The sequence below is a fragment of the Pogona vitticeps genome, chromosome 4, assembly GCF_051106095.1.
Source record: "Pogona vitticeps strain Pit_001003342236 chromosome 4, PviZW2.1, whole genome shotgun sequence".
In the NCBI taxonomy this organism is placed as follows: domain Eukaryota; kingdom Metazoa; phylum Chordata; class Lepidosauria; order Squamata; family Agamidae; genus Pogona; species Pogona vitticeps.
In genome coordinates, this window is record NC_135786.1 from 174,793,576 (window position 1) to 174,819,351 (window position 25,776).

The 25,776-nt window shown below is 44.0% G+C and overlaps 1 protein-coding gene across 1 annotated transcript in view; it reads left to right on the plus strand.

Moving 5' to 3' along the window:
- Positions 1-25,499, plus strand: part of RTTN (rotatin) — a 124,274-nt gene extending 98,775 nt beyond the window's left edge. The window contains exons 44-49 of the mRNA XM_020796643.3: positions 1,449-1,575; positions 4,585-4,787; positions 8,707-8,974; positions 10,284-10,387; positions 22,167-22,236; positions 24,482-25,499. Coding sequence (XP_020652302.3) covers positions 1,449-1,575; positions 4,585-4,787; positions 8,707-8,974; positions 10,284-10,387; positions 22,167-22,236; positions 24,482-24,564 — 855 coding nt within the window. The 3' untranslated portion in view covers positions 24,565-25,499. The remainder of the gene's footprint in view (positions 1-1,448; positions 1,576-4,584; positions 4,788-8,706; positions 8,975-10,283; positions 10,388-22,166; positions 22,237-24,481) is intronic.
- Positions 25,500-25,776: the final 277 nt, after the last annotated feature.

Below are 25,776 nucleotides of genomic sequence, written 5' to 3' on the forward strand. Positions count from 1 at the left end.
GGAGGCCTCAGCAGGCCCCGTGGGAGCCTCCCCCCGGCACCATCGCTGGCTTCCGAGGCCTCCGGAGGCCTCAGCAGGCCCCTTGGAACCCTCCCCCCGGCACCATCGCTGGCTTCCGAGGCCTCCGGAGGCCTCAGCAGGCCCCATCGCTGGCTTCCGAGGCCTCCGGAGGCCTCAGCAGGCCCCGTGGGAGCCTCCCCCCGGCACCATCGCTGGCTTCCGAGGCCTCCGGAGGCCTCAGCAGGCCCCATCGCTGGCTTCCGAGGCCTCCGGAGGCCTCAGCAGGCCCCGTGGGAGCCTCCCCCCGGCACCATCGCTGGCTTCCGAGGCCTCCGGAGGCCTCAGCAGGCCCCATGGGGGCCTCCCCCAGGCACCATCGCTGGCTTCCGAGGCCTCCGGAGGCCTCAGCAGGCCCCATGGGGGTCCCCCACCACCACCATCGCTGGCTTGTGAGGACCTCCAGGAGGCTTTCCACTGGTAAGGTGCTGCTTTTTACTTTTTTTAAAAATGTTCTGGGTGGGTTTTGTAGGGTAGATTTGGGCTGGGGGTATGTTTCTATGTTGCTTTGTGTTTTGGTAATTTTTTTGAAGTCCCAGCATGGGACTTGCTCTGTTTATTTATTTTTACTTTGTTTTTTGGTATTTAAAAATTAGTTGCTGCTTTTTACTTTTTAAAAATGTTCTGGGTGGGTTTTGGAGGGTAGGTTTGGGCTGGGGGGGTATGTTTCTATGTTGCTTTGTGGTTTGGTACTTTTTTTGCAGTCCCAGCATGGGACTTGCTCTGTTTATTTATTTTTACTTTATTTTTTGGTATTTAAAAATTAGTTGCTGCTTTTTACTTTTTAAAAATCTTCTGGGTGGGTTTTGGAGGGTAGATTTGGGCTGGGGGGTATGTTTCTATGTTGCTTTGTGTTTTGGTACTTTTTTTGCAGTCCCAGCATGGGACTTGCTCTGTTTATTTATTTTTACTTTATTTTTTGGTATTTAAAAATTAGTTGCTGCTTTTTACTTTTTAAAAATGTTCTGGGTGGGTTTTGGAGGGTAGGTTTGAGCTGGGGGGTATGTTTCTATGTTGCTTTGTTTTTTGGTGATTTTTTTTGGCAGTCCCAGTGTGGGACTTGCTCTGTTTATATATTTTTATTTTATTTTAATTTTCAGTATTTAAAAATTAAGTGCGTCTTAACGTCCGGTGCGTCTTATGGAGCGAAAAATACGGTATATTTTGGAGCATGGCAGTTACCTGAAACTGGCATCTTCCAAATGCACCAAGTTGCTTAGCCACAGATTCAGAACCTATTTTGTCCCTCCTTACCACATCTTACTAAGATTCTTACCTGCTAGAGTTTAAAACAGCAAATAATCCTGAGGCAGCTTAAAATGAGCAGATTAAATTTTACAATGTTCACTTAACATGAGTCATTTGGTATTGGTCTGTCTTCTCTCTGACAGGCAGCAGCTGTTGGAAGTCACCTTATCTCTGTTCTGCACTCTCTGTGGCCATGGCTTTTAATGGATGACTCATTGATGCAAACAACTCTGCATTTGCTTTGTGTCTATACTGCAAATTATCCTTCAGGTGAGAGATGCTTCAGACATTTACCATATTGCAGGTGGCAATATTCACTGGAATAAAAGCTATGAGGCACAGGCATTTGTTTTGTCTCTCCCCAATTCTTCTGCTACGCAAATGAAAGTTCTTCTCACATCATTTCCTTTTCATATACAAAGGAAAAACTAACATAGCGTGCACATCTACCTCCATAAAGAAGGAGCAAATGTTGTGTTTGTATGTAGAATATGCACCATTTGACAGTATTTGTTTCAGTTCTCTTCATACAGCAAGGCTTTTTCTCCCAAGGAAATGTATTTTCAGTATTTCAGACATAGGTTCCAAATAATAATACTGGTATAATATAACTGCTCAGTGTTGATACATATCTTCAGTTGGTCAACCAAATCCTTGAATCATTAATAAGATTTCCTTCCTAAGATTTTCTTTGTGGTGAGCCAGTCAATTGGATATAATTTTCTACCCTCCCACCACTTTGCAGGATGAGTCTCTAAATTATAGGGTGAAAGTGCCATTAGTAGACCTGCATATTTGAGGCAGAGGAGGAAACACAGGTTATAATAGTTTCAGTCAGACATTAGTAGTAAAAGTAGTAGTAGTGGAAAATTTGATTTTAAATCTGACATATTATCTTAGAGAAAAACCATCTTTTGGTTTGAAAAATAGCTTTACAAGAACTTCAATTTCTCTTCTAAATGGATTTTGAAGATATGTTGCTGTGCACATCATTACAACTATAGCTTAATTTTCTGATAGGGTTTTTGTTGTTGTTATTTTTCCTTTTCCCAGTTGAGTCATTTCAAGTTACGTATCTGGCTGTTGATCCAAAGAGCCATTCACCTCCAAGTTCTACATGCCTGAGGAAAGCTTTAGGTTTCTGTTTTCAAACAGCAGCCTTCTGTGTCATGTCACAAACTGCTTTCTTTAAGCAGAGAAGGACATTCAAGAACAGCTTGTAGTATATCATAGAATTTTGTAGGCAACAAAATTATGTTGTAAACTGCCCAGAGAGTGTTTTAAGCTCTGTAAGGCAATACAGTGGTGGCCCGCATAGCGACGATAATCCGTTCCAGATAAATCGTCGCTATCCGGAAACGTCACTATACGGGGCAAAAAACCCCATAGGAATGCATTAAACTCCGTTTAGTGCATTCCTATGGGGGATAAATTCACCGCTAAGCAGGAATCCTCTATAGGGCCGCCATTTTTGCCACCTCGGTAAGCGAGGAATCGGCGCGAAAATGCTGCGGGTGGCCATTTTCTTGATCCGGCGTCCATTTTGGAACCGCTAATCAGCTGTTCTAAAACATCGCAAGGCGAAAATCGGTAAGCGAAATGCTTACCGATCATCGCAATGTGATGTTTACCCTATTTAAACATCGCAATGCGATCGCAAAAATGATCATAAAAAATGCCTCGCTATGCGGATTCGTCGTTAAACGGCGCGCTCGTTATGCGAGGCACCACTGTATAGAAGCAGCACTCTTTATTTAAAGGAAAACATATTATCTTAAATAGAATGTACCTAATCCCTTGGGCATGTTTACAGTAACTTCAGGTTTATAGCCAAGGATCTGCAATGTGTAATCCAGTTTGGTTCACACATCAGATTAACTGAAGTTACTCATGGCTCTCAACATATGCACGCATGAGGAAAAATGTTTCAGTGAGAAATCATTAATACAAGTGATGTCTCTTAAGCTTTACAATTCCTTGGCTCAAAATAGGAATGATGAAAAGGAAATGAACATTATATTCCCTATGTGTTTTCTTGGCTTGGATTTGTGTGTGTGTGTTTCCAAATGCCTGTTTACTTTCCTGTTGTTCCAGTACTGGGAAAGAGGGGCAAGTGTGATATTGCTGCTTTTCCTTAGTAGGCCAGCCAGCTGCCTAAAAGTGGTTTTAAAATGAATTGCTGCCATCAGTGTGAGGACAGCAGGCATACATGTGGTAAGAGAGAAGATGTGGGTGAAGTCCTTTAATGCCAATTTATGGCCATGTATAATTTAGGGATACCTTATGGAAAACTCATACAGTATATCACAGAAGTGAGTACACCCCCTCACATTTCATAAATATTTTAGTATATCTTTTCATGTGACAACACTGAAGAAATAACACTTGGCTACAATGTAAAGCAGGGAGTATACAGCTTGTATAACAGTGTAAATGTGCTGTCCCCTCAAAATAACACAACACACAGTCATTAATGTCTAAACCGCTGGTAACAAAAGTGAGTACACCTCTAAGTGGCATTGTCCTTCATCTGAATCTAGTCTGCTTTTCCATATATGTTCCAACAATATATATGTTCCAAATTCTTTGAAAGTGCTGGCTGTGGAACTGTAAATAGTTATGTTATATAGCATTATTTAGAGAAACATTGTGTTCCAGGTCTCACTTGTGATAATAAGCAGCTAAGAGCATGCAATGGCTGAATTCCTTTTGTGGAGTTTCAAAAGCAATGTATTTTTGAGAAACAAATTGCCATAAGTTAAGAAATCTCTGTAGACATGATTGCATACTGAGTCACAGAACTCATTGGGCAACAGATAAGGTGTACAGGGCTTAGCTTACAGCAGTTCCCCTCTAAAACTGCAACAGGATTTCAAACAATGTATTCTTCGTGTGGAAACTATTTTCTAGCTGTTAAACAGACTTATTATGTCTCACCGTCCATCCCCACACATACTGAAAGAACAGTACAATCCAGGTACCAATACAATACAAACCTACAGGCTTTTTGATACTGGGCTTCCCCCACCCCCTTTAGACCAGTGGTCCCCAACCTTGGGCCTCCAGATGTTCTTGGACTACGACTCCCAGAAGCCTTCACCACCACCTCTGCTGGCCAGGATTTCTGGGAGTTGAAGTCCAAGAACATCTGGAGGCCCAAGGTTGGGGACCACTGCTTTAGACTGTCTGGATTTATAAGTACTTCTAGCTAATTTTATGGAAACTGAAAATTTGTGTTCTTCCTAATACTTATATGCAACACTATTTCCGTTTTTAAAGGCTGTGCTTCTCTTTGTGTGGCAAGTGGCGGATTGTCTCCCCTTCAGACAGCTCAGAGAACTGCAACTGGAAACTCGCTAATGCATAGTGTTGTGAAGTTAGCTTTTCACACTCTTGCTGAGAACAACAACATTCAACAGATGACTTTTAATCTTCTGGCTAATCTGGTTATATCTCATGATTGTAAGAATGTTCTTCAGAAGGTAGGCATATTCAGTTTATATGGAACGTGCAGAAAGTGGTTCAGGGTGTGGAAAAGATGGAGGGAAGTTATTAAGACACCTGTAATGCTGTTTGGGCATTGCCTATTTATTTACCATATTTTTCGCTCCATAAGATGCACTTTCCCCCCCAAATAGTGGGGGAGAAAGTATGTGCGTCTTATGGAGCGAATACAGTAAAAAAAGGGGTTCAACCACCACCACCCAGAAGCCTCCCACTGCCATGCTGGGAGGCCCCTGAACTGGCACCAGAGACTGCTTGCTATTTGGACCTCACCATTCTGCACTGCTGGCTTTCCAGGATCTGCTTCCTGGAGCCCACCTGGAAAACCAGCAAGGCCAATAGGCCTATGGCAGCTTGCAGTGAAAACAGCCAAGGACCAAAGGGGAAAGAGCGATTCTAGAAAGACCAGGGGAAACCACAAACACAGTCCCCCACTTAGGCAGTTGATTTTCCCACATTTGGTACACAAATTTATGGTACATAAACTAAAGTACACAAAGCTTTAAGTCTCTCCATTTGTTAATGACAGTGGTAATGGTTCTTAATGCTACTGTTGACTGCTGTTCACTTTACATGGTTCAAATGTTATTCTGTTATAGTTTATTAAATATTTTGTTACACTATTTGGTTCAGAATATATTTTCCCTGTTTTCCTCCTCTAAAAATTATGTGCGTCTTAAGGTCAGGTGCATCTTATGGAGCAAAAAATACAGTATACCACTGTGTATAAAGGGTCGTACTTTAGCCCTGTCTCCTCTGTTGTCACTTCTGTCACCTTCCTTCACACGGAGGACAGCAAATCTGGAGAGGAGTTTCACTGTCCATAAAGATCCTTCACAAGAGTCAGAACTTTGTAAGATCAGGGTCCCAATTCATGTGCAGAGTGCCAACAGAAAGCAGAGCTCCCTCTCTTTGGTCCCCTCACCCTCCATGTGAGGAAAGATAGCAATATATGGAATGGAGTGGGGCTAGAATTCTGTCCTCTGTACATTGTGAGCGTACCTGAATAGATGACACCTGAATAGATCCCATGTGGTCTCCCCCAAGCACAAGAATGGGAACAGGAGTTTAAGTTTGTAGTGGTAATGATTGAAATAATCATTCAGGTATGCAAAAAGATGTGGCAAACCAGTGCTACCAGACCTCCAGGCCACTTTGAACTACTCTACAGAGGGTTTCTTAGCATGTGTGCAAGGAAGTAGAATTATCTGCCCTTAGTTCTGCTGACAGCTATGTCCATCAGCAAATACTCGCTTTGATCTCGGTCATACTTAATGAAGTTGTGGCTGATTTATCTGTATCTTATGTATTACCCCTATGAATCTTTAACTTAATGAGCTCAACCTTGTTAATTATCCAGTTTTTTTAAATTTGCTATCTGTCTTCTTTCCGCAAAACTGTATATTGATATCAATTCATATTTATTGCAACAATGCCTTCTGGGTTGTGGGCCCTGATTGCAAACTGGTTCAAGCAAATGCCTTGAAGTATAGTTTTGCACAATTGACATTGAATACGCTAAGGAACCATGTTTTGTCTCAGACAACCAATTATCTTTTTAGCCAATATGACTGTATTATGCCCTGTCCTAGCTTTTCTGTACTGCATCACCAGCTTTCAATGCTTATGGTTTGTAGCTGATTTATTAGTATAATTTGTATATGCAGCTCCAGTACATTTAGACATCAATTGTATACATCAAGGATATATTTTGTCACTTGTCAGCACTGCTTTTTGTGGAAAGATGGGCCTAAATCCCCTGCTCTTCATTTATGTTCTTTGTTGCCTCTTTTTCTCACGGCTGTGTAGTTACCTTTTAAGTGAAACATGTAGGACGTGCCTTTTCCCAGAAATTATGGGTTTGTTTTGATGCAGTAATTCTTCTATGAATAGTGCCGTAATTTCCTGCATATGCTTGATGAATGCTGCCGGAAACTTTCCCAAAGTAGCTTTCGTTAGTACAGTTCTCTCCCTCCCCAGTGAATCCACAACTTCTTGCTTCTCAAAGCAGTAGGTGGGACAAGACCATCTCTTTATCTTTGCTCTTTTTATCCTCATCAGGAAATGGGGCAGAAATATGGATTTGTGATTTTATGCCTTGTATATCAAAATATTTCTAGACAGCCAGAACGACTTTTGACTTGGTGTGCATTGATTAAAACAGATGCTGAACATTTAAGGTCACTAAACGTAGATAATGTTTCTGATTAAATTTCTCTCCCTGGATTTTCACAAAACTGCTCTCAAAGCAGCTGAAAATATCAACAGTTGACTATTGCAGTCAGTAAAAGAATACTTATGATGCAGCCGGTCAGTAGCCCTCAGATAAGAGAGATTCAGAACCTTATAGTTAAGTCTAACAGCGTATGAAAAGCTAGGAGAATAAAAATGCATTTGCCTTGTGTCCAAAAGAGAGGTAAGTGAGTGTCAGGAAAGCAGTCTCCATGGGATGCGCAATGGAAAACCTTTTTTTTTTTATTAAAGTGATGTTTCTGACCTGTTCCAAGACCTTTTCTTATAACACTGAACAGTTTATGTGCCATATCCTTCCTTATTCACCATCTTTCTCATGTGTTATTGCTGTTTTTATTTATTGTTGCGCTGTACTGCAAGAAATCTTCCACTGTCTTTCTCAAGAGTTCATGGAGGTTATCTTATACATTTTTCTCTTTCCAAATATGGTTGATTGGATTTAGATCTAAGGACTTGTGTGTTTAGTCGTTTAGTCGTGTTCGACTCTTCGTGACCCCATGGACCAGAGCACGCCAGGCCCTCCTATCCTCCACTGCCTCCCAGAGTTGTGTCAAATTCATGTTGGTTGCTTCGATGACACTGTCCAGCCATCTCATCCTCGGTCGTCCCCTTCTCCTCTTGCCATCACACCTTCCTAACATCATGGTTTTTTCCAAGGACTCTTGTACTTCTGGGAGTTCTCGGTCCACATACTGCTGAATCCTACCTTGGAGGATTTTGAGCATAACCTTGCTAGCATGTGAAATGAGTGCAATTGTCCGGTAGTTGGAGCATTCTTTGGCACTGCCTTTCTTTGGGATTGGGATGTAGACTGATCTTTTCCAATCCTCTGGCCACTGTTGGGTTTTCAAAACTTGCTGGCATATTGAATGTAGCAACTTAACAGCATCATCTTTCAAGACCTGTTAATCACTAATTCATCAATACTTTTTTGCAGTTGGTCGCTGGTTGCACATGACCTCCCAACAACACATCTGATTGTAATTTTTTTCAGATTACTAGATTGGATTTACCAAGTAGTACAGGAACATAAGGGCTTTATTTTATTAATAAGTGCATTATTGAACTCATTGTGAGAATAACATTGCAATTTCAGAGTAGTGCTGAACTGTTAAAAAGGTTTAGTAAATGACATGTTTGTGTAGATGAAGATTATCCATTGAAGGTGTGATCAGACTGAAGCAGTGTGTTAATGGCCACAGAGTAGATTGCATAATTTGAAGGATTGTTTAAGAAGGAGGAACCAAATAAGCAAGATTTTAGAAGTTTTGTTTTTGGTCAGTGATTGAAATCCTCTTGGTTAGCGTAGCAAGCAACACTAGGCCCATAAAATCAGATGGGAATTGGTGGGTCAAACTTCCATTGATTCAAATGCGATTGTGACTTGCTTTAGCATAGTAAATTACAACTAGAGTAGACCTATTTGCATTATTTGAATTTATAGAAGAGTTGACCTACAAAATCCCCGCTGATTCAGTGGGACTGTTCTAATGTGACTCACTACACCAAGTAAGAGGATTTCAGCCAATATCTTGTTCAATATATCCAGAAAAATATCTTATTTTGGGAATAAACTTCTTTCGGAAGGTTTGTGGAAATATGTTGCTGAGTAGCATGGTATAATTTATCCCTTTCCTATTCCAGAATAACTTTTTGCAGAACTTTTTGTCGCTGTCATTGCCCAAAGGGAGTAATAAAAGCCTCAGTGTACTGGCTGTTGCTTGGCTGAAGCTGTTGTTGAATTTGTCATTTGGAGAAGATGGACAGCAAATGATTGTGAAGCTGAATGGTAGTTTAGAACAACTTACAGAGCTGGCCAAGTACAAACACCGAAGTAATCCGTGTACAATTCTTCTGATTCTGCACAATACCTGCTTTAGCACAGCAAACAAAGCCAAGATACTAGCAAATGGTAAGTACTAATTCTTTTGTTTGAACTTTTACTATAATGCATTACTGCCATTTGATGGAAATGTAGGTTACAGATGTATGCTTAATATGAAAGATTTTGTGTGTAAACAGAATGTTTAAATCTGCTACAGTTTTATTTCTGTTTGGGTTTCTGTTTCCTTTTTGTAAATCACCCGAATAGTGCTCTGTTCAGTCGTTTAGTCGTGTCCGACTCCTCGTGACCCCATGGACCAGAGCACGCCAGGCCCTCCTATCTTCCACCGCCTCCCGGAGTTGTGTCAAATTCATGTTGGTTGCTTCAATGACACTGTCCAAACATCTCATCCTCGGTCGTCCCCTTCTCCTCTTGCCTTCACACTTTCCCAACATCAAAGTCTTTTCCAAGGAGTCTTCTCTTCTCATGAGATGGCCAAAGTACTGGAGCCTCAGCTTCAGGATCTGTCCTTCCAGTGAGCACTCAGGGTTGATTTCCTTTAGAATGGATAGGTTTGTTCTCTTTGCAGTCCAGGGGACTCTCAAGAGTCTCCTCCAGCTCTGATGGTATATAAATCAAGTAAATGAATGAATCACAGTATACAAATGTGAAAGTAGATAATAGATGTAGATATATATTAATTTCAGTTAATCCACTTGGTAATATAATACGCTAGAATGCACTATAAGTTTATTCAGAGAGCTGCATCATGTCTTTCAGACTGCAGTTAGCAAATTAATTAGCAATTTATTGAATGAATATATGAATCACACTTTGGTACTAGAGTCTGGTCAGTGTACAAAGTGTCTGTACAGCTTTAAGTAAGACAGTAAAATTCTGCAAAATTACCCAGCAGAAACCTTCAAATCATTAATGTCAAGACAATCCAGCAATCCAACCTTGACTTTGGTTTCTCTGGGCATAGTGTTCTAGATGTGGAGCACCACAGTTGAGGAATTCCTCTCCTGGGCTCCGTCTCCTAAACTGCAGGTGTGGTAAGGTAGTACAGTTGGATGTTTTGTTTTGTTTTATAAAGAACAAGCTGCCACCATTTTACACCTTTTGTGTTCCCTTTGCTAGCACTCAGCAGTCTAAAAGATACATTGCAGGTTATCTAAATGTCTTAGCTTTATTTATTATATCTAAATTTATTTTTTCCCGCAAGCAAATTTTAATGCCTAAAGGCATAGATGTTAGCCAAAATTAAATTATTTGTTGTAATATTTATCACAGAAAGAGAGAGACAAATTCCTGGTAGGAATTCATTGGAGGAGCAGAAATTGTGATAGAATGGCCTTTTGTCAGGTACATGTGTGGTCTTTTGTCTTCCTCATAGATAAAGCTATTGCATTGCTGTCTTCCTGTCTGGAAAGTGATAACCTTGCAGCTCGAAGAATAGGAGCATCTGCACTATGGGCTTTGCTTCACAATTATCAAAAGGTTAGTATTTTCAAGGCTGAATGCTTTTCTTCTGGTATGTTTGCACAAAAGCATTGTGGGTTTTATTTATGAATTGCATTGAATGTCCTGCATTTCCATTAGTGTCAGTATGACTGACAAACACAACACTGTATAAATCAGTCCAAACAATAGAAGCTTACAGCAAAGTTGGTTGATCTTAGTTCAGTCAAATGCAATGAGGGAAGGATGAGAGGTTATAGTACAGTGACAGTGTACATGCTCTGCATGCAGAAGATCCAGTTTCAATGTCAGTCATCTGTGGATATTGTTGGTACATGTAATCCAGTCATTTCTGATATATGGTCACCTGAGAATCGCCACCACGTCCCCTACCTGAGAATCAAGAACCTCCAAAAGATCCTGTCATTAGCCACTCTGTTTAGATTTTCCAAACACAGCAATGTGACTTCCTTTACTGAGTTAATTCATCTCATCTTAGAACTTCCTTTTTTCTTATTATTTTCCTTTCTTGCTAACATTGATGTCTTTTTCAGTCTCCCTTGTCTTCTCAGCATATGTCCAAAGTACAATAGTCTGACATTAGTCACTTTTGTTTTTAGAGAGAGTTGAGGCTTGATTTGGTCTTGTACCCACTTATTAACCTTTTTTTGCAGTCCATGGTACAACACCGCATTTTGAATGAATCGATTTTTGTTCTGTCAGCTTTCTTCGTAGTCCAGCTTTCACATATCTATTTAGTGTTGTTGTTGTTAAGTTGTTTAGTCGTGTCCGACTCTTTGTGACCCCATGGACCAGACACATCAGGCCCTCCTATCTTCCACTGCCTCCCGGAGTTGTGTCAAATTCATGTTGGTAGCTTCAGAGACACTGTCCAGCCATCTCATCCTCTCGTCCCCTTCTTCTCTTGCCTTCACACTTTCCCAACATCAAGGTCTTTTCCAGGGAGTCTTCTCTTCTCATAAGATGGCCAAAGTATTGGAGCCTCAGCTTCAGGATCTGTCCTTCCAGTGAGCACTCAGGGTTGATTTCCGTTAGAATGGATAGATTTGTTCTCCTTGCAGTCCAGGGGACTCTCAAGAGCTATGAATGATCCTGGTCTCCAGCAACACATTCTTACTCATGAGAAACTTTCATCGTTATTTCATAGGTGCCTGCCCAAGTTTCAGACTTCTGGTTTCTTGACTGAAATCTCCATTTTGGTTGATGATTGCACCAAAGTATAGAAGATCTTTGACAATTTTGTTGATGTTCTCCAAATTGAAATAATTCTTCTGGAGACATTATTTTTGTCTTCCTAAAGTTCAGCTGTAATCCTGTTTATGCATTTTTCCCTAACCTTCATAGTACCCATTTCAAGTTATCACTGTTATCAGCAATTTAATTATTCATGTTCCTTCCATCAAGTTTCACTTCTCTGTCTCTAATCCAGCTGTTCATATCTTATGTTTTGCACATTTACAAGATTGGGCAATGAAATGTAGTCCTCTTTGACACTATTGCCAGTTGGATACCATATTCTGCTTTAATGAAGGCTTGTTGTCTAGAGTACAGTGCTGCCTCAACTTACAAACTTAATTGGTTCTGGAACTCCAGTTGTAACTCAAAATGGTCGTAGGTCAAAGCACCATTTCCCATAGGAATGCATTGAATTGCAATTAATCTATTCTGGCCAAAGAAAAAGGCACCACCACAAAAAAAACACAACACTGTAAGACCTATTGGAAACGCGATTAATCCGTTCTGGCTGAAGGGAAGAAAAAGAAAGAAAAGCAACAAACCATGCAAGACCCTTTAGAAATGAAAAAAAGCAAAGCAGAAAGCAAACAAACTGTGCAGGACCCTTCAGAAATGCAAAAAAATCAAAACAGAAAGCAAACAAACCATGCAAAACCCATCAGTAATGGTGGGGGGAAGCAAAAAACAAACAAACCCTGCAAGACCTGTTGGAAATGGGGAAGTGGAAACAACCAGCAAACCCTGCAAGACCCGTCACAGCATAGAAACATAATCCCACCCTCCAGCCCAAAACCATGCTGCAAAACCCACCCAAAACAGTTTTTAGAAAGTAGAAAGCAGCACCTTACCAGGCAGTCCAAAGCCTCCTCCGATCGCACATTCTCTTAACTGCTGGGGTGAAAGAGCTACAAAGAAGCAGCCTCTTGGCCACCAACGGGTAGCAATTTGAATTCCCCGCCTTTTTCCCCCTGCCTTTTTCTGGTTGTAACTCGAAGCTCCGGTTGCATGTAGAAGCAAAATTTTGCAGCCGGAGCTGGTCGTAACTCAAAATGGATGTATGTCGGGACAGTCATACGTCAAGGCACCACTGTATAGGATACACACACTCATTTCTTTTAGAACATTCCACAGTTTTTCATGATCAACACAGTGCAAAGCTTTATTGCTCTCCATAAAGCACAAACTGATTTTCTTCTGAAATTCCTTGATAGGCAATCTATATTTGCAATATGAACTCCAGTGCTTCTTCTTTTTATGAGCCCAATTAGAGCATCTGATATTTCTCTCTCCATATGACAAAAATATTTATTCTAAAATGTGGAAAGTCACTTTTCTTGCATGGGAAATTAATGCAGTAATTCTATAGTTAATTCAGTTTTAGTGTCTGGTTTCTTTAGGATTGAAATATATACTGATTTTTTCAATCTGTGAACCATTTATTTGTTTTATATTTGTTGCCATATTCTTGTTAAAATTTTGATAGATTCAGTCTCTGTGGCCTGGAATAGCTCTATGAATATCCCACCTACCCATGGTGATTTACTTCTTCTAGTTGCTGTGAGAGCAGCTTTCACTTCACTTTCCAAAATTTCAGGATTCTTCTTTGAAAGAATCTGCCATCCCATGCATTTCTTCTATATACTTCTTCAATATATTGTTTTCATTCTTTCTTTCTTTTAACCTGGTCAGATAAAATGTTTCCCTGTTGATCTTTCAAATTCTATAATTTACTGTATTTTTCGTTCCATAAGATGCACCTCTCCATAAGATGCACCAAATTTTTAGGAGAAGAAAACAGGAAAATAATAATCTGTTTTCTTCTCCTAAAAATTTGGTGATCCATATGGAGAGGTCCATCTTATGGAACACACCCTAGGACCCTTTGGAGGCTCACCCTGCCCCCTAGGGGGCCAGAAGGGGTGAAATCGCCATCTTCAGGGACTCTTCTGAAGCTTCCCAAGCCTCAAAAGAGTCCCAGAAGGTGGCAATTTCGCTCCCTCTGGCCCCATGGGGGGCAGGGCGAGCCTCCAAAGGGTCCTAGGGTCTGTTCCAGGACCCTTGCGAGGTTCCCCCCACCCCCTACGGGGCCAGCGGGGGCAAAATTGCCAGCTTCCAGGACCTTCTCTGAGGCTTGAAAGGCTCAGAAAAGGTCCTGGAAGCAGGCGATTTCGCTTCTGCTGGCCCTGTGGGGGGAGCCTCTCAAGGCTCCTGGAAGGCTCACTCGGACCCTTGTGAGGCTCCCTCCACCCCTGCTTGGGGCCAGCAGGGATCAAATCGCCAGCTTCCAGGACCTTTTCTGAGGTTTGAAAGGCTCAAAAAAGGCCCTGGAAGGTCATGATTTCGCCCCCGCTGGCCCCATGGGGGGTGGGGGGAGCCGCGCAAGGGTCCTGTAAGGCTCACTCGGACCCTTGCAAGGCTCCCCCCACAGGGCCAGTGGTGGCGAAATTGCCAGCTTTGCTCCATAGGCACACAGACTCCCCCCCCCCTTTATTGGGTGGGAAAAGTGTGTCTTACAGAGCGAAAAATACAGTAGCTTTAAATTCTCCTCTAATTTCTTGGATCTTGTGGAAGAGTTCTCTGTTTCTTGTTTGTTGTTCTCTTCTATTATTTTGCACTGATTATTGTAATAATCCCTGTATGACAATCACTGAGAAAACTGCATCCAGCATTATGTTGCTGTTTCTGGCACTTGTACTTCGCTTGTATTGTGAGTTTCACGACTTATCTATTTCTTGCCTTTTAACTACAGGCATATCCTTTTTGCATTCTTCCCTTATATTGTCTCTGGTTTCAGTCAACAGAATTATTTGGCTTATAGCTGACTGACTTTAGTAATACAGATCTGGTGTTCACATGCCTCTGAATTTTTAAGGATTGTTATTTAAATTATATTTTGGTGCTGTGATGATTGTAATGTTCTTCAACTTTAATCTTTTTTCTTTTTCTTTTTCTTTTTTTTTTACATGAATAGTTTGCAGTCTGTGCCACGGTTTGCTTCTGTTCTTCTGAGTTTGATGGACCCATGATCTGATTCCACCAAGGGCAGCTTTTTATGTAGCTACATTCACAGGATTAGATTGGGGGATCTGTGTTCCATTCACTGAAGAGTGTTGCTAATGGGAACGTCCTCCCCTCCTGTTCTGGGGGACCTTTCCCCTGCACACTCCATTCAGCAATGTCTGTGTGTGACCTTCACAGGACTGGAGAGACTGCCATAAAAAGGACAATCCCAATTACACTTGCCTAAATCTGGATTCAGGCCATTATCACATTACCCCTTGGATCTGTTATAACACAGTGCTCATGACAATAGAGACTACAGATGAAGTTTTGTTGTAATGCATAAAGACATGTTATGCCTCTGTGGATGTAGTAGACCTTACAATAATGGTGTTCTGTTTTCCCAATTCGAAGCCTTTCCTCAGGTTTTTGTTCTCTTTTCCCAGCCCTTCTTAGACATTCCTATATCTATTCTTTCTGTTCTTCTTCAGCCACTGCATTTTCTCTGAGATCTCGTATCACCAAAGCGGTCCTAAGTCTTCTGTTCTAGCAAAACAGAAAGTTGTCTTCTCAGAAAAAATGGTCTAGGAAGTTCCTTGAGAAGGGAATTGGCATCAGGGGCTTTATTGCCTTATCCTAGTTTGGGAGAGATTCAGGCCACGTATTTCTTAGAAAGCAGCCACTCCACAACACTTAAATTATGGCCAATGTTGCAAGCTAATATTCCATCATATTTTGATAGATGGGAAAGTACAAAGAAACCTGGTCCTCTCCCAGCCCTGCTTTTCTATTATTCCCCCTAATGTTAACAATTACTGAGCCTCAGTGATGTCCTCTTTTTCCAGAAAACCTGACATGGGCTGTTTCTTCATCGTGGTCTTCTGTGAATGCACACAAAGGGTTAATACCAGCGCCAGCGTTGGGCCTCTCGGAACATTCTCTAGCTGCAAGAGAAAAGTAACAATGTTTAGGACTACCCCTACTGCGCACGCCCAGCCTAACCGTCCCTCAGTTCCATTTTTCCGCCTAGCGGTTTGGAGCCTCTCGTCTTAGCTGCGTTCTATTTGCGACCTGATATTATTCCTTGGATTTTTTGACCTCGCTTAGCTCACGGACTACCCTAGCGCTTTCTCCCTTCAACTAGACGACTCGGTTTATTTTCTTCTACTGGCCTTACTCGGACTGCTTACGGACTGCCTTGCCTTCTCCCTTAAACTAGTCGACATCGGTTTTTTCCCGCCCTATGTCCCCTTCCGGGCCATTCAGCAGGTGTGTGGTGTGCGATCGCAAAATTCCCCACCAGGACGGCCACGATACTTGTCTGTATTGTTTGGGGGAATCGCACAACTCCAAAACTTGCCCACACTGCAAAGCTTTCACTAAAGCCGCTCTTAAGGCTCGCCAGCAGCGCCTTAAACTCCATCTGTGGGAGTCAACGTTGTCTTCCACGGCGCCCTCGGAGGGAGAAATGGCTTCCACTTCTCGAGCAGCTCCTGTTCAATCGGTCGTCTCCAAAGTTTCGAAAATGTCGAAAAAATCCGCGTCGTCGAAATCGGCCGCGCCTGCTTCGAATCCCGAGCCCCCGGCTCTTGTTCCACCAAAAGCTAAACCGTCGAAGACATCTAAAGCTAAGGCAGCCGCCCAGCTTAAAATGACATCCATTCGACTTTCTCCGAGCTCGGGCTCGATACCGTCACCGATTCTCGAGGAGTTGTCGAGACGCTTCGAGACCTCGTCCGAGGCACCCGCTCCTCCTCCAGTTCGACGCACTGAAGCTGTGCCACCATCGGGAATGTCTTCCCCGACGCCGAGCCAGTTAGTAGGTGTCACTACTGGTGTCACTTCTGCCCCACATAGCCCTTTTCCTGCGGGCCAGGGGTCGCCTCCTGTGTCGATCTCGTCCGTACACTCGGACTCGAGATCTCCTCGAGACAAGGTGCCTCGTTCACCTGTGCGTTCGAGGTCGAAATCTCCTCGAGGCAAACGTTCCCGCACGGAGAAGCATCGCTCCACGAGTCGATCCCCTTCCTCCGGCCGCTCGAGGTCGAAGTCTCCTCGACGGAAACGGTCGAAGAAGAGGCATCGGGCTTCCACCCAGTCCGACTCTTCCCATCGTTCGGACTCGAAATCTTCTAAGCGCAAACGCTCTCGGAAGAAGCGACGCTCCCATCAGCGTCGTAGCAAACATCGACGTCGATCCTCTTCTTCCTGTTCGGCGGACTCCGACCGCCCCAAGCGTCGTAAGCGCCATCGACGTCGACGTGAGCGTTCGAGGTCCCTTTCCTCGTCTTCGACGTCCGCATCTCGAGACCGGTACCATAAGAAGATCCGGTACATATACCTGTCTTCTTCCTCAGAGTCGACCCGTCCTCGACGTCGACGCCGAGCTATTCGAGTCGGAGAAAAGCCTCCTTCGCTACCTGTTGCCCCTCCACCGCAACCGGTCCCTTCCACCTCGGCGCCGACTGCGGCCCCGACTCGACCTCCGACAGCGCCGGTCGGCATCGAGAAACCCCCTCCAAAGAAGAAGAGGGATGTCTTCTCCTCGGATCCAGATGAGGTGTCCACGGAGCAGTCTTCTGACTCTGATCAGGAACAACCCCCACCCCTGCCACCGCACGATTTACCTCCGGGTGATGTGGTGCTTTCAGATACAGGTGACCCTCACGCCTCTTCTCCATCTGAGGATTTTTCTTCCTACTCTCAGATGATGTCCAGACTTGCCAAAACACTGAAATTGGACTTGAATCTCCCTTCGCCTCCGGGTGAGGACTTGTTCTTCGGAGACATCAAGAAGGACAGTACCGCTCCCCCTAGTATAGCCTTTGTGCCTGTAGTTATGGAGGCCATTAAGGAGTTCTGGGCTCAGCCTGCGAATACTCCTAATGTCCCTCGTCGCACAGAACACTTCTACAAGATTCATGGGGCTGACACCCACTTTTTACTCAAGCATCCGATTCCAAACTCACTCATTGTTGAAACAAGCTGTTCAAGGCCATCGGCCAAAGCTCACGTTACCCCCGTTGACAAGGAGGGTAAAAAACTGGAAATCATCGGCAGAAAAATCTACTCCCTTGTCACCTTGTTACTTCGAGTCATAAATTACCAGACTGTTCTAGGGGCTTATCACAAACAGTTATGGCTCAAACTTTTGCCAGGTCTCAAAATGATACCTGAAGACTCCCGGCAAGCTTTCCTGAACTCATATGAGGAAGCTCAGACGGTATCCAAGTATGAGCGTCTCTCCATCAGACATGCAGCAGAGATCTCTGCCAGAGTTCTCATGTCTGCCGTCACTGTCCGGCGCCACGCTTGGCTCCGTTCTGCAGACATAATGGAGGACGTCAAATCAAAGGTTGAGAGCCTCGCCTTTGACGCTACCGGGCTGTTCAACGAAAAGACCGACTCCCATTTAGAGGACCTTCACAAGGCCAAGAGGACTGCCAAATCCTACTCTGTCCAAACTCAGTCTAGGCAGCGAAGGCCCCCATGGCGCAAATCTTATGGTCAATATCAACCTTCTCAACAGTACCGTCCTTACAAGCACCCACCTCAACAACGCTCTGGCCAGTCTTCTTCTTCTCTCCAGGGCTATCAGGGATACCGGCCTCGTCCGTCTCATCGCCGCCAATCCTTTAAGCCACCTGGAAGAAAACAAAAACAGTATCTTTGACTTTCGGCCCCCCATTTTTACCCACTCGCCACCTGCCACCCGTCTTCAACCGTTTCTTCACAACTGGTCTACCATCACAAACGACACTTGGGCTCTAAAAATTATTCAGCACGGTTACCAGCTGGAGTTTATAAGATCTCCTCCGCTAGGTTTCATAAATCATTCTCCCTTCGATCCCTCGCTAGAGGAAGAAATATCATCTCTCTTGGAAAAAGATACCATCTATACAGTACCACCCCGCGACATACACCGCGGTTTTTACTCCCGCTACTTTGCTGTCTCAAAAAGAGGAGGAGGCATAAGGCCCATCCTCGATCTAAGACTTCTAAACACTTACCTGCGACCCAGACGGTTTTGGATGCTCACCCTAGAGTCCATCATGCACCTGCTGAAGAAAAACAACTGGTTCGTCCTTATAGATCTAAAGGACGCATACTTCCACGTCACTATCCACCCCGACCACCGCAAGTTTCTCCGGTTCATCTTTCAGGGCACAATCTACGAATTCCAGGCCCTGCCGTTCGGCCTGTCCACAGCTCCTCGGACCTTTACCAAGGTCATGGCCCCAGTGGCAGCTTACCTTCGTCTCCGGGGCATCCACGTTTATCCTTACCTGGACGATTGGCTCGTAGTCTCCACCTCACGAAGACAATCCCTGAAAGACACAAAATTCATCCTGTATCTCCTCTCCAATCTCGGTCTCACTGTCAACAAACAGAAGTCTCAGCTCGTTCCCTCCAAAACAGTACAATACATAGGGGTTTGCTTGGACGCTGTGAAGGGTCGGGCATTTCTTCCCCCAGAGAGGATGCACAAGATTCAGCGAGCCATCAGGAAATTTCGCCCTCGTGCTCGAGTGACAGCCCATCACGCCCAACACCTCCTCGGCCTGATGTCCTCTACAACACCGGCGCTCGCTCACACTCGCCTCAAGCTACGCTCGCTCCAGTCTTGGTTCCTCACTCTTTTCGACCCTATGACGGACAGCCAGAGGAAGCGTCTCCGGGTCACCCCGGAGCTCGCCAGGCAGCTCCAATGGTGGACGTACACACCCCACCTCATGGTTGGCCGGCCTTTTCGTCCACTCCGTCTCTCCGTTCAGGTCACAACGGACGCCAGTCCATCCGGCTGGGGGGCGCACTGCGGTCATCACACCATTCATGCCCTCTGGACCCCACAGGAAACCATGCTCCACATCAATCACCTGGAGCTCCTTGCAGTTATCAAAGCCTTCAGGTCCTTCCTCCCTCTGCTACAGGGCCGCAGAGTTCAGCTAGTGACGGACAACACTACCACAATGCACTATGTCAACAAGCAGGGAGGAACTCGCTCTCACTCACTCCTGTATCTCTCCATCCTCCTCTGGGAGTGGTGCTACCGTCATCATATCTACCCGGTAGCCATCCATGTAGCCACAGAGGACAACGCCATTGCGGACACTCTGAGCAGGCTTCAACATCAGACACACGAATGGGAACTGAACCCCCTGGTTTTTCACGACCTTTGCAACCGGTGGGGGTCTCCAGTGCTGGACATGTTTGCATCCCCTCACAATGCAAAATGCCTCAGGTACGCGTCTCGAGCCGGTCTCGGCCTGCATTCTCTCGGCGACGCATTCATGATTCCATGGAACCAGGGTCTCTTGTACATATTTCCACCGATTCCGTTGATACAGAGGTCCCTAATCAAGCTCCAACGTTCGATGACTCCGGCCATTTTCATTGCACCCTTTTGGCCTCGCCAAGTGTGGTTCCCCACTCTAGTCAGCATGGCTGTGGACTCCATGACCCTTCCGCTGTGGCCGGACCTGCTGACCCAGGAAGCAGGCAAAGTCCTTCACCCCGACCTCGACACGCTCCATCTGACGGCGTGGAGGATCGTCCCGAAATCCAAGAGGTCTTGACTAACGCCGTCAAGCCCTCCACGTCTCGCTTGTATACCTACAAGTGGAAAAGTTTTTTGAAATTCACCCAGCAGAGGGAGCTTGTTCCCTCCCCTGTATCTCTTTCCACGCTTCTACAGTATCTCCGTTACCTGTTTGATTTCCACCTGTCTCTATCTACTATCAAGGTGTACCTTGCGGCGGTTGTTTTCTTCCAACCCAGGGCTTCTCCTTCTTCCCGGTTTTTCTCTCACCCTACCGTCCGGATGTTCTTGAGGGGTCTCTCTAACCTCTGACCTCCCGTTCGTCCACCGCTCCCACAGTGGTCCCTTCACTTGGTTCTACATGCTCTTTCCAGGCCTCCATTTGAACCTATGGCTACCTGTGACCTCAAGATGCTTTCTTTAAAAACGCTGTTCCTGGTGGCTATCACATCTGCTCGCCGAGCTAGTGAGTTGGCAGCTCTCCGTTATGACCAACCCTTCCTTCAATTCTTTAAGGACAAGGTTATGCTTTACCTGGACATCTCTTTTCTCCCGAAGGTGGTCTCCGACTTCCATGTAAATCAACCACTGATTCTACCGACCTTGTTTCCGTCTCCGACTACTGATGCTGAACGCATGCTCCACATGCTTGATGTTCGACGATCCTTGGCCTTTTATGTCTCCAGGACCAAGGACTTTAGACTGGCCAACAGACTGTTTCTCTGTTACTTTGGCCCAAAGAAGGGCTGTCCGGCCTCGCCGTCGACGCTCTCTAGGTGGCTCGTATCTACCATCGCCCTTGCCTACGAGCTCAACCACAGAGATCCTCCAAAAGGACTTAAAGCCCACTCCACCAGGGCTGTTGCCTCATCAACTGCCTTACTCCGTGGCGTCGACCTGCCCGACATCTGCCGGTCCGCTACCTGGTCCAATGCCTCTACCTTCATAACCCACTACAGATTGGACATGAGGGCAAGAGAGGAAACCAGATTCGGGAGGGCAGTGTTAACATCGGCTCTTCAGTGACAGCCCACCATCCGGTTAGTAAGCGTGCTAATCACCCTTTGTGTGCATTCACAGAAGACCACGATGAAGAAAGAAAGGTTACTTACCTGTAACGATGGTTCTTCAAGTGGTCATTCTGTGAATTCACACAATCCCGCCCGGCCTCCCCTCTGTCTGTCTGTCACTGGCATCTCTATGACTCGAGTACCTGTGGCGGACAAATGGAACTGAGGGAGGGTTAGGCTGGGCGTGCGCAGTAGGGGTAGTCCTAAACATTGTTACTTTTCTCTTGCAGCTAGAGAATGTTCCGAGAGGCCCAACGCTGGCGCTGGTATTAACCCTTTGTGTGAATTCACAGAATGACCACTTGAAGAACCATCGTTACAGGTAAGTAACCTTTCTTTCTTTTTCATCCTTGACTGTTGGCAACTGGTTTTTATAAAGAATTGGTCAGTGGGACATTTATGTCTGAAACCTACTTAGTGAAATTCTTAATCAGAAGACATATATTTACCTGTTTAAAACATATATTTCTCTGCTTTCAGCCTCTACACGAGTATTGTGTAATGTATAAATGCATCAAATTAACATTGGTGTATGGCAACATAATAAATTAACTTGTAGGTTATGTGACACGTGACTTTAAAATATGCTGTCTATTGCTATGTAGCAGACAGCCTATGCTTGCCCTATTGTATTCAGCAAGAAGTTGGCAAGTGTGTCACTCAAAAGGCTGTTTAATATTCCACGAAGAGCCTTCTGTTATGCTGAACTTTGCAGTCAACCATGTTCTGGGAAATTGTGTCTCTTTTGATTGCTAGATTTCATTGAATCCTTCTGCTCTCCTTCTATACCACTGTTCACAGTGGTATGCTCACATGTTGCATTCTTAAGTGTGTGAATGTCATAGCCCCGTAGCCTGCTGCCAGTAAAGGAGTGCAAGAAGGAGGAAAGATATTAAGAGCATCAACATGAGGGAATTAATAATACTTGGATTGTTCTTTCTTTGTGCTACAGGCAAAAGTGACTTTGAAGAATCCATCGATAAAAAGAAGAATAGATGAGGCCTTCGTTTCTGCAAAGAAAAGTATGTTTCTTAAGGAGAAAGTGTAGCTTCACTCTTAAAGGATTAGTAACTGGTTTCATAGTTGTATTGTGAAGAAATGATTAATACTCCACATCACACACACACTCAAAAAACCCAAACAAATATTTTGCAATCTAATCTTTGCATTTTTAATTAGAAGCAAGTCTCATGGAGTTCAGTGGGTCTTATTCCCAAAAATGTGTGCCTAGGATTACAGTTTAAGGCAGCAAATGTTTGGAAGCTGTATGAACTTTGGGCTTTTCCTTCTGAAATCTATGTAGGCTTCCCTCCCAAAGAGGAGGAAAACATTTCAAAGCAAGTGCCTTTTTAGGATTGTTGAACCCCTGCCACAGTTCTCAAAATCTTTGAGAAAAGACAGAATACAGTGAAAATTGGTCTTTTCAGTTTTCTCTTACATATGTATCATGAGCATACGTATAAAGTATTAAATAGAGAGGAAGGGTATAGTGTCTTTCATCTACACACAAGCATAAGAGTTGGCAACTTGTGGTGTCCTGGATGTTGCTGGATTGCAAGTCCCATCATCCCTCATCATGAGCTATCTCGGCTAGCAGTGATTGGAGATGTTACCAACTAATATTTGTCCACTTTCTTGGGACTTATTTTGCTATGTGTAGTTGAAGGAGATAGCGCACAATAATCTTTTTACCTGAAGGGAAAGGTAATAACAAAGAGCTTCTATGTTTTTTTATTTCCTGACACAAAAAAAATATATCGGTTTTAAGGGGACAGAACTTGCAGTGTCTAGGGCAGTGGTCCCCAACCTTGGGCCTCCAGATGTTCTTGGACTACAACTCCCAGAAGCCTTCACCACCACCTCTGCTGGCCAGAATTTCTGGTACAGTGGGGTCTCGACTTAAGAACTTAATCCGTATTGGAAGGTGGTTCTCAAGTCGAAAAGTTCTTAAGTCGAATCTGCATTTCCCATAGGAATGCATTGAAAACCATTTAATCCGTATCTGCTCTTTTCTGTCCATAGAAACTAATGGGAAGCTGCTATTCTGCCTTCTGCCACTAGAGGGGGATATTTTCTTTCTTTTTCCCCCTTAGGTTCAGGGAAGGCAGGGAACACTAAAGGCAGCACTTTAGAACTCTTTTTTTAAAAAACGAAGCCAATTTTAAATAATGTTTTAAAGCATGTTGTGCTGATTGATTCAGCACAAAGGCACTCAGGCAGGCTTTTTAGGTGCTGAGCAAGCCTCCAGAAGCCTGCTCAGAGCCAGCCGATCAGCTGTTAGGCGGGGAGAGGAGCGGGGAAAACCACAAAATGGCTGCCAGGCTCTTTCTGGGTGTCGGCTTTTAGCTCTTTCCTGCTCTTTTTCCTGTGGTTTGGGGGCTACCAAGGCCTGGTAAGTGACTTTATTTAACAGTACAGTATTTATTTTTAAGTTTCTGACCCTTTTCCCCCCTCCAGAAGCCTCTAAGGGGAGGGAGGGGGGACTTTTTTCCCTGTTCGTAACTCGAGGGAAGTTCACATGTCGAGTCCTTACTTTCCCTATAGGGCAGGTTCGTAACTCAAATTGTTCGCAAGTCGGGTCGTTCGTAAGTCGAGACCGCACTGTAGTTGAAGTGCAAGAACATCTGGAGGCCCAGGGTTGGGGACCACTGGTCTAGGGTACACAACCTTGGAAACAACCTCTAGAGCCACAATAAGCTAACTGGTTGGAAAGAAAAGCATATGAGATCCTGTTCGCTCAAAGCCAATTTGTTCTTCAAATCCATTAGTGATATCGCTAGCATATTGGGTAATTGAAGAAAGCTCAGTAAACTGACATTCAGCCTCCACAAAGCTAGGGATCCTGTGGGCCTGTGGAAGTGGCTGAAGTTCATTTCCCATCAGTCCTAACAAATTTGGCCAATGATGTGGTACAATGGGAGTAGTGGTGCACAAATATGGGGGGGGCAATATATTCCCACTCTTGTGCTAGCATTTCCAAGTAGTGCATTTTGGAAACCCTACAGAGCTGCTCTTGCTAGTGAGGTATATGGATCAATGATATGAATCACTATAAGCTAGCTTCCTACGTTCCCATTGATATTTTATTCTAGAATGACTTTGGAATCCAAAAACATGAGTATGAAGTATTGGTGCGTCTCATAAAGATTATGGAAAGTTAGAGTTGCATTTTTCATTCAGAGTTTTGTCTTCTTTTTATCTAATTATGAAGCAGGGTTTGCAGTTTGTTGTATATTTAAAAGTTCCTGCATTTCTCTCCTTTTTTAGATTTTCAGTTACAACAAGAAAGCCAGCAGGATGCTTATTACTTAAAATGTCTGGAAAGCCTTGTGCAACTTCTTAGCAGTTAACAGATGCTACGTAAACCATCAGGGTGTTACATAAGTGTTTTTTTTCTGAATGACAGAAGAACCCAAATGGACTTTTAAATCTGACATTTGTAAGAAAAATGCTAATTATTTGGATTAATGATATAAGATTGTGTACCAAAGAATTCACAGTAAGTATGCTTGTGTCTCTGGAAAACAATTCCAGAGTAATATATGAAAGAAAGTATAGAAGGAATAAATGTTTAATTATGCCAATTGTAATTATGTTTAAAAAATCATGTTTGTATTTGTAATAAAAATGTTAACAAAAATGTGTGTGTAGGCATCCTTCATCAAGAGACTATGATAATGTGCTCTGAATAGAGGTCTTGGAACATTGTCTAGCGTGGCTGAGAAGGCCAATTCAAGAGTAACAATCTCTTCCACACTGAAGACAAATACAATCTGTCCCCTGTCCAGCTCCCTGATTTTGCTGGTTTCGGAACTGCCTGTTTGCCTCGGCCTGCTGAACAAGTGTCTCTTCAAAATGGGAGAAGCCATGATGCACCGCCTGCCTCCAGGCTGAACACTCAGATGTCAATGTTTCCCATCTGTTGAGGTCCATTCCTAAGGCCTTCAGATCCCACTTGCAGATATCCTTGTATCACAGCTGGGGTCTCCCTCTGGGGTGCTTTCCTTGCACTAATTCTCCATACAGGAGATCATTTGGAATCCGACCATCAACCATTCTCACGACATTGCCGAGCCAATATAGACTTTGCTGTTTCAGTACCGTATACATGCTTAAAATTCCAGCTCATTCTAGGACTACTCTGTTTGGAACTTTGTCCTGCCAGGTTGATACCAAAAATGCATTGGGGACAACGCGCATGGAACGTGTTCAACTTCCTGTCATGCCATGCACAAAGTTTCCAGGACTCGCTGCAGTACAGAAGTGTGCTCAGGACACAGGCTCTACATACCTGGATCTTGGTATATGCCGTCAGCTTCTTATTAAGCCATACTCTTTTTGTAAGTCTAGAGAACATGGTAGCTGCTTTACCAATGCATTTATCCAGCTCGACATCTAGGGAGAGAGTGTCAGAGATCGTTGAGGCAAGGTACACAAAATCATGAACAACCTCAAATTCTTGTGTCGAAATGGTAATAGAGGTCATCCCTGCTAACCAAATCAAAGGCCTTTGTGACATCTATGAAGGCCACAAAGATTGGCTGTCGTTCCCTACATTTCTC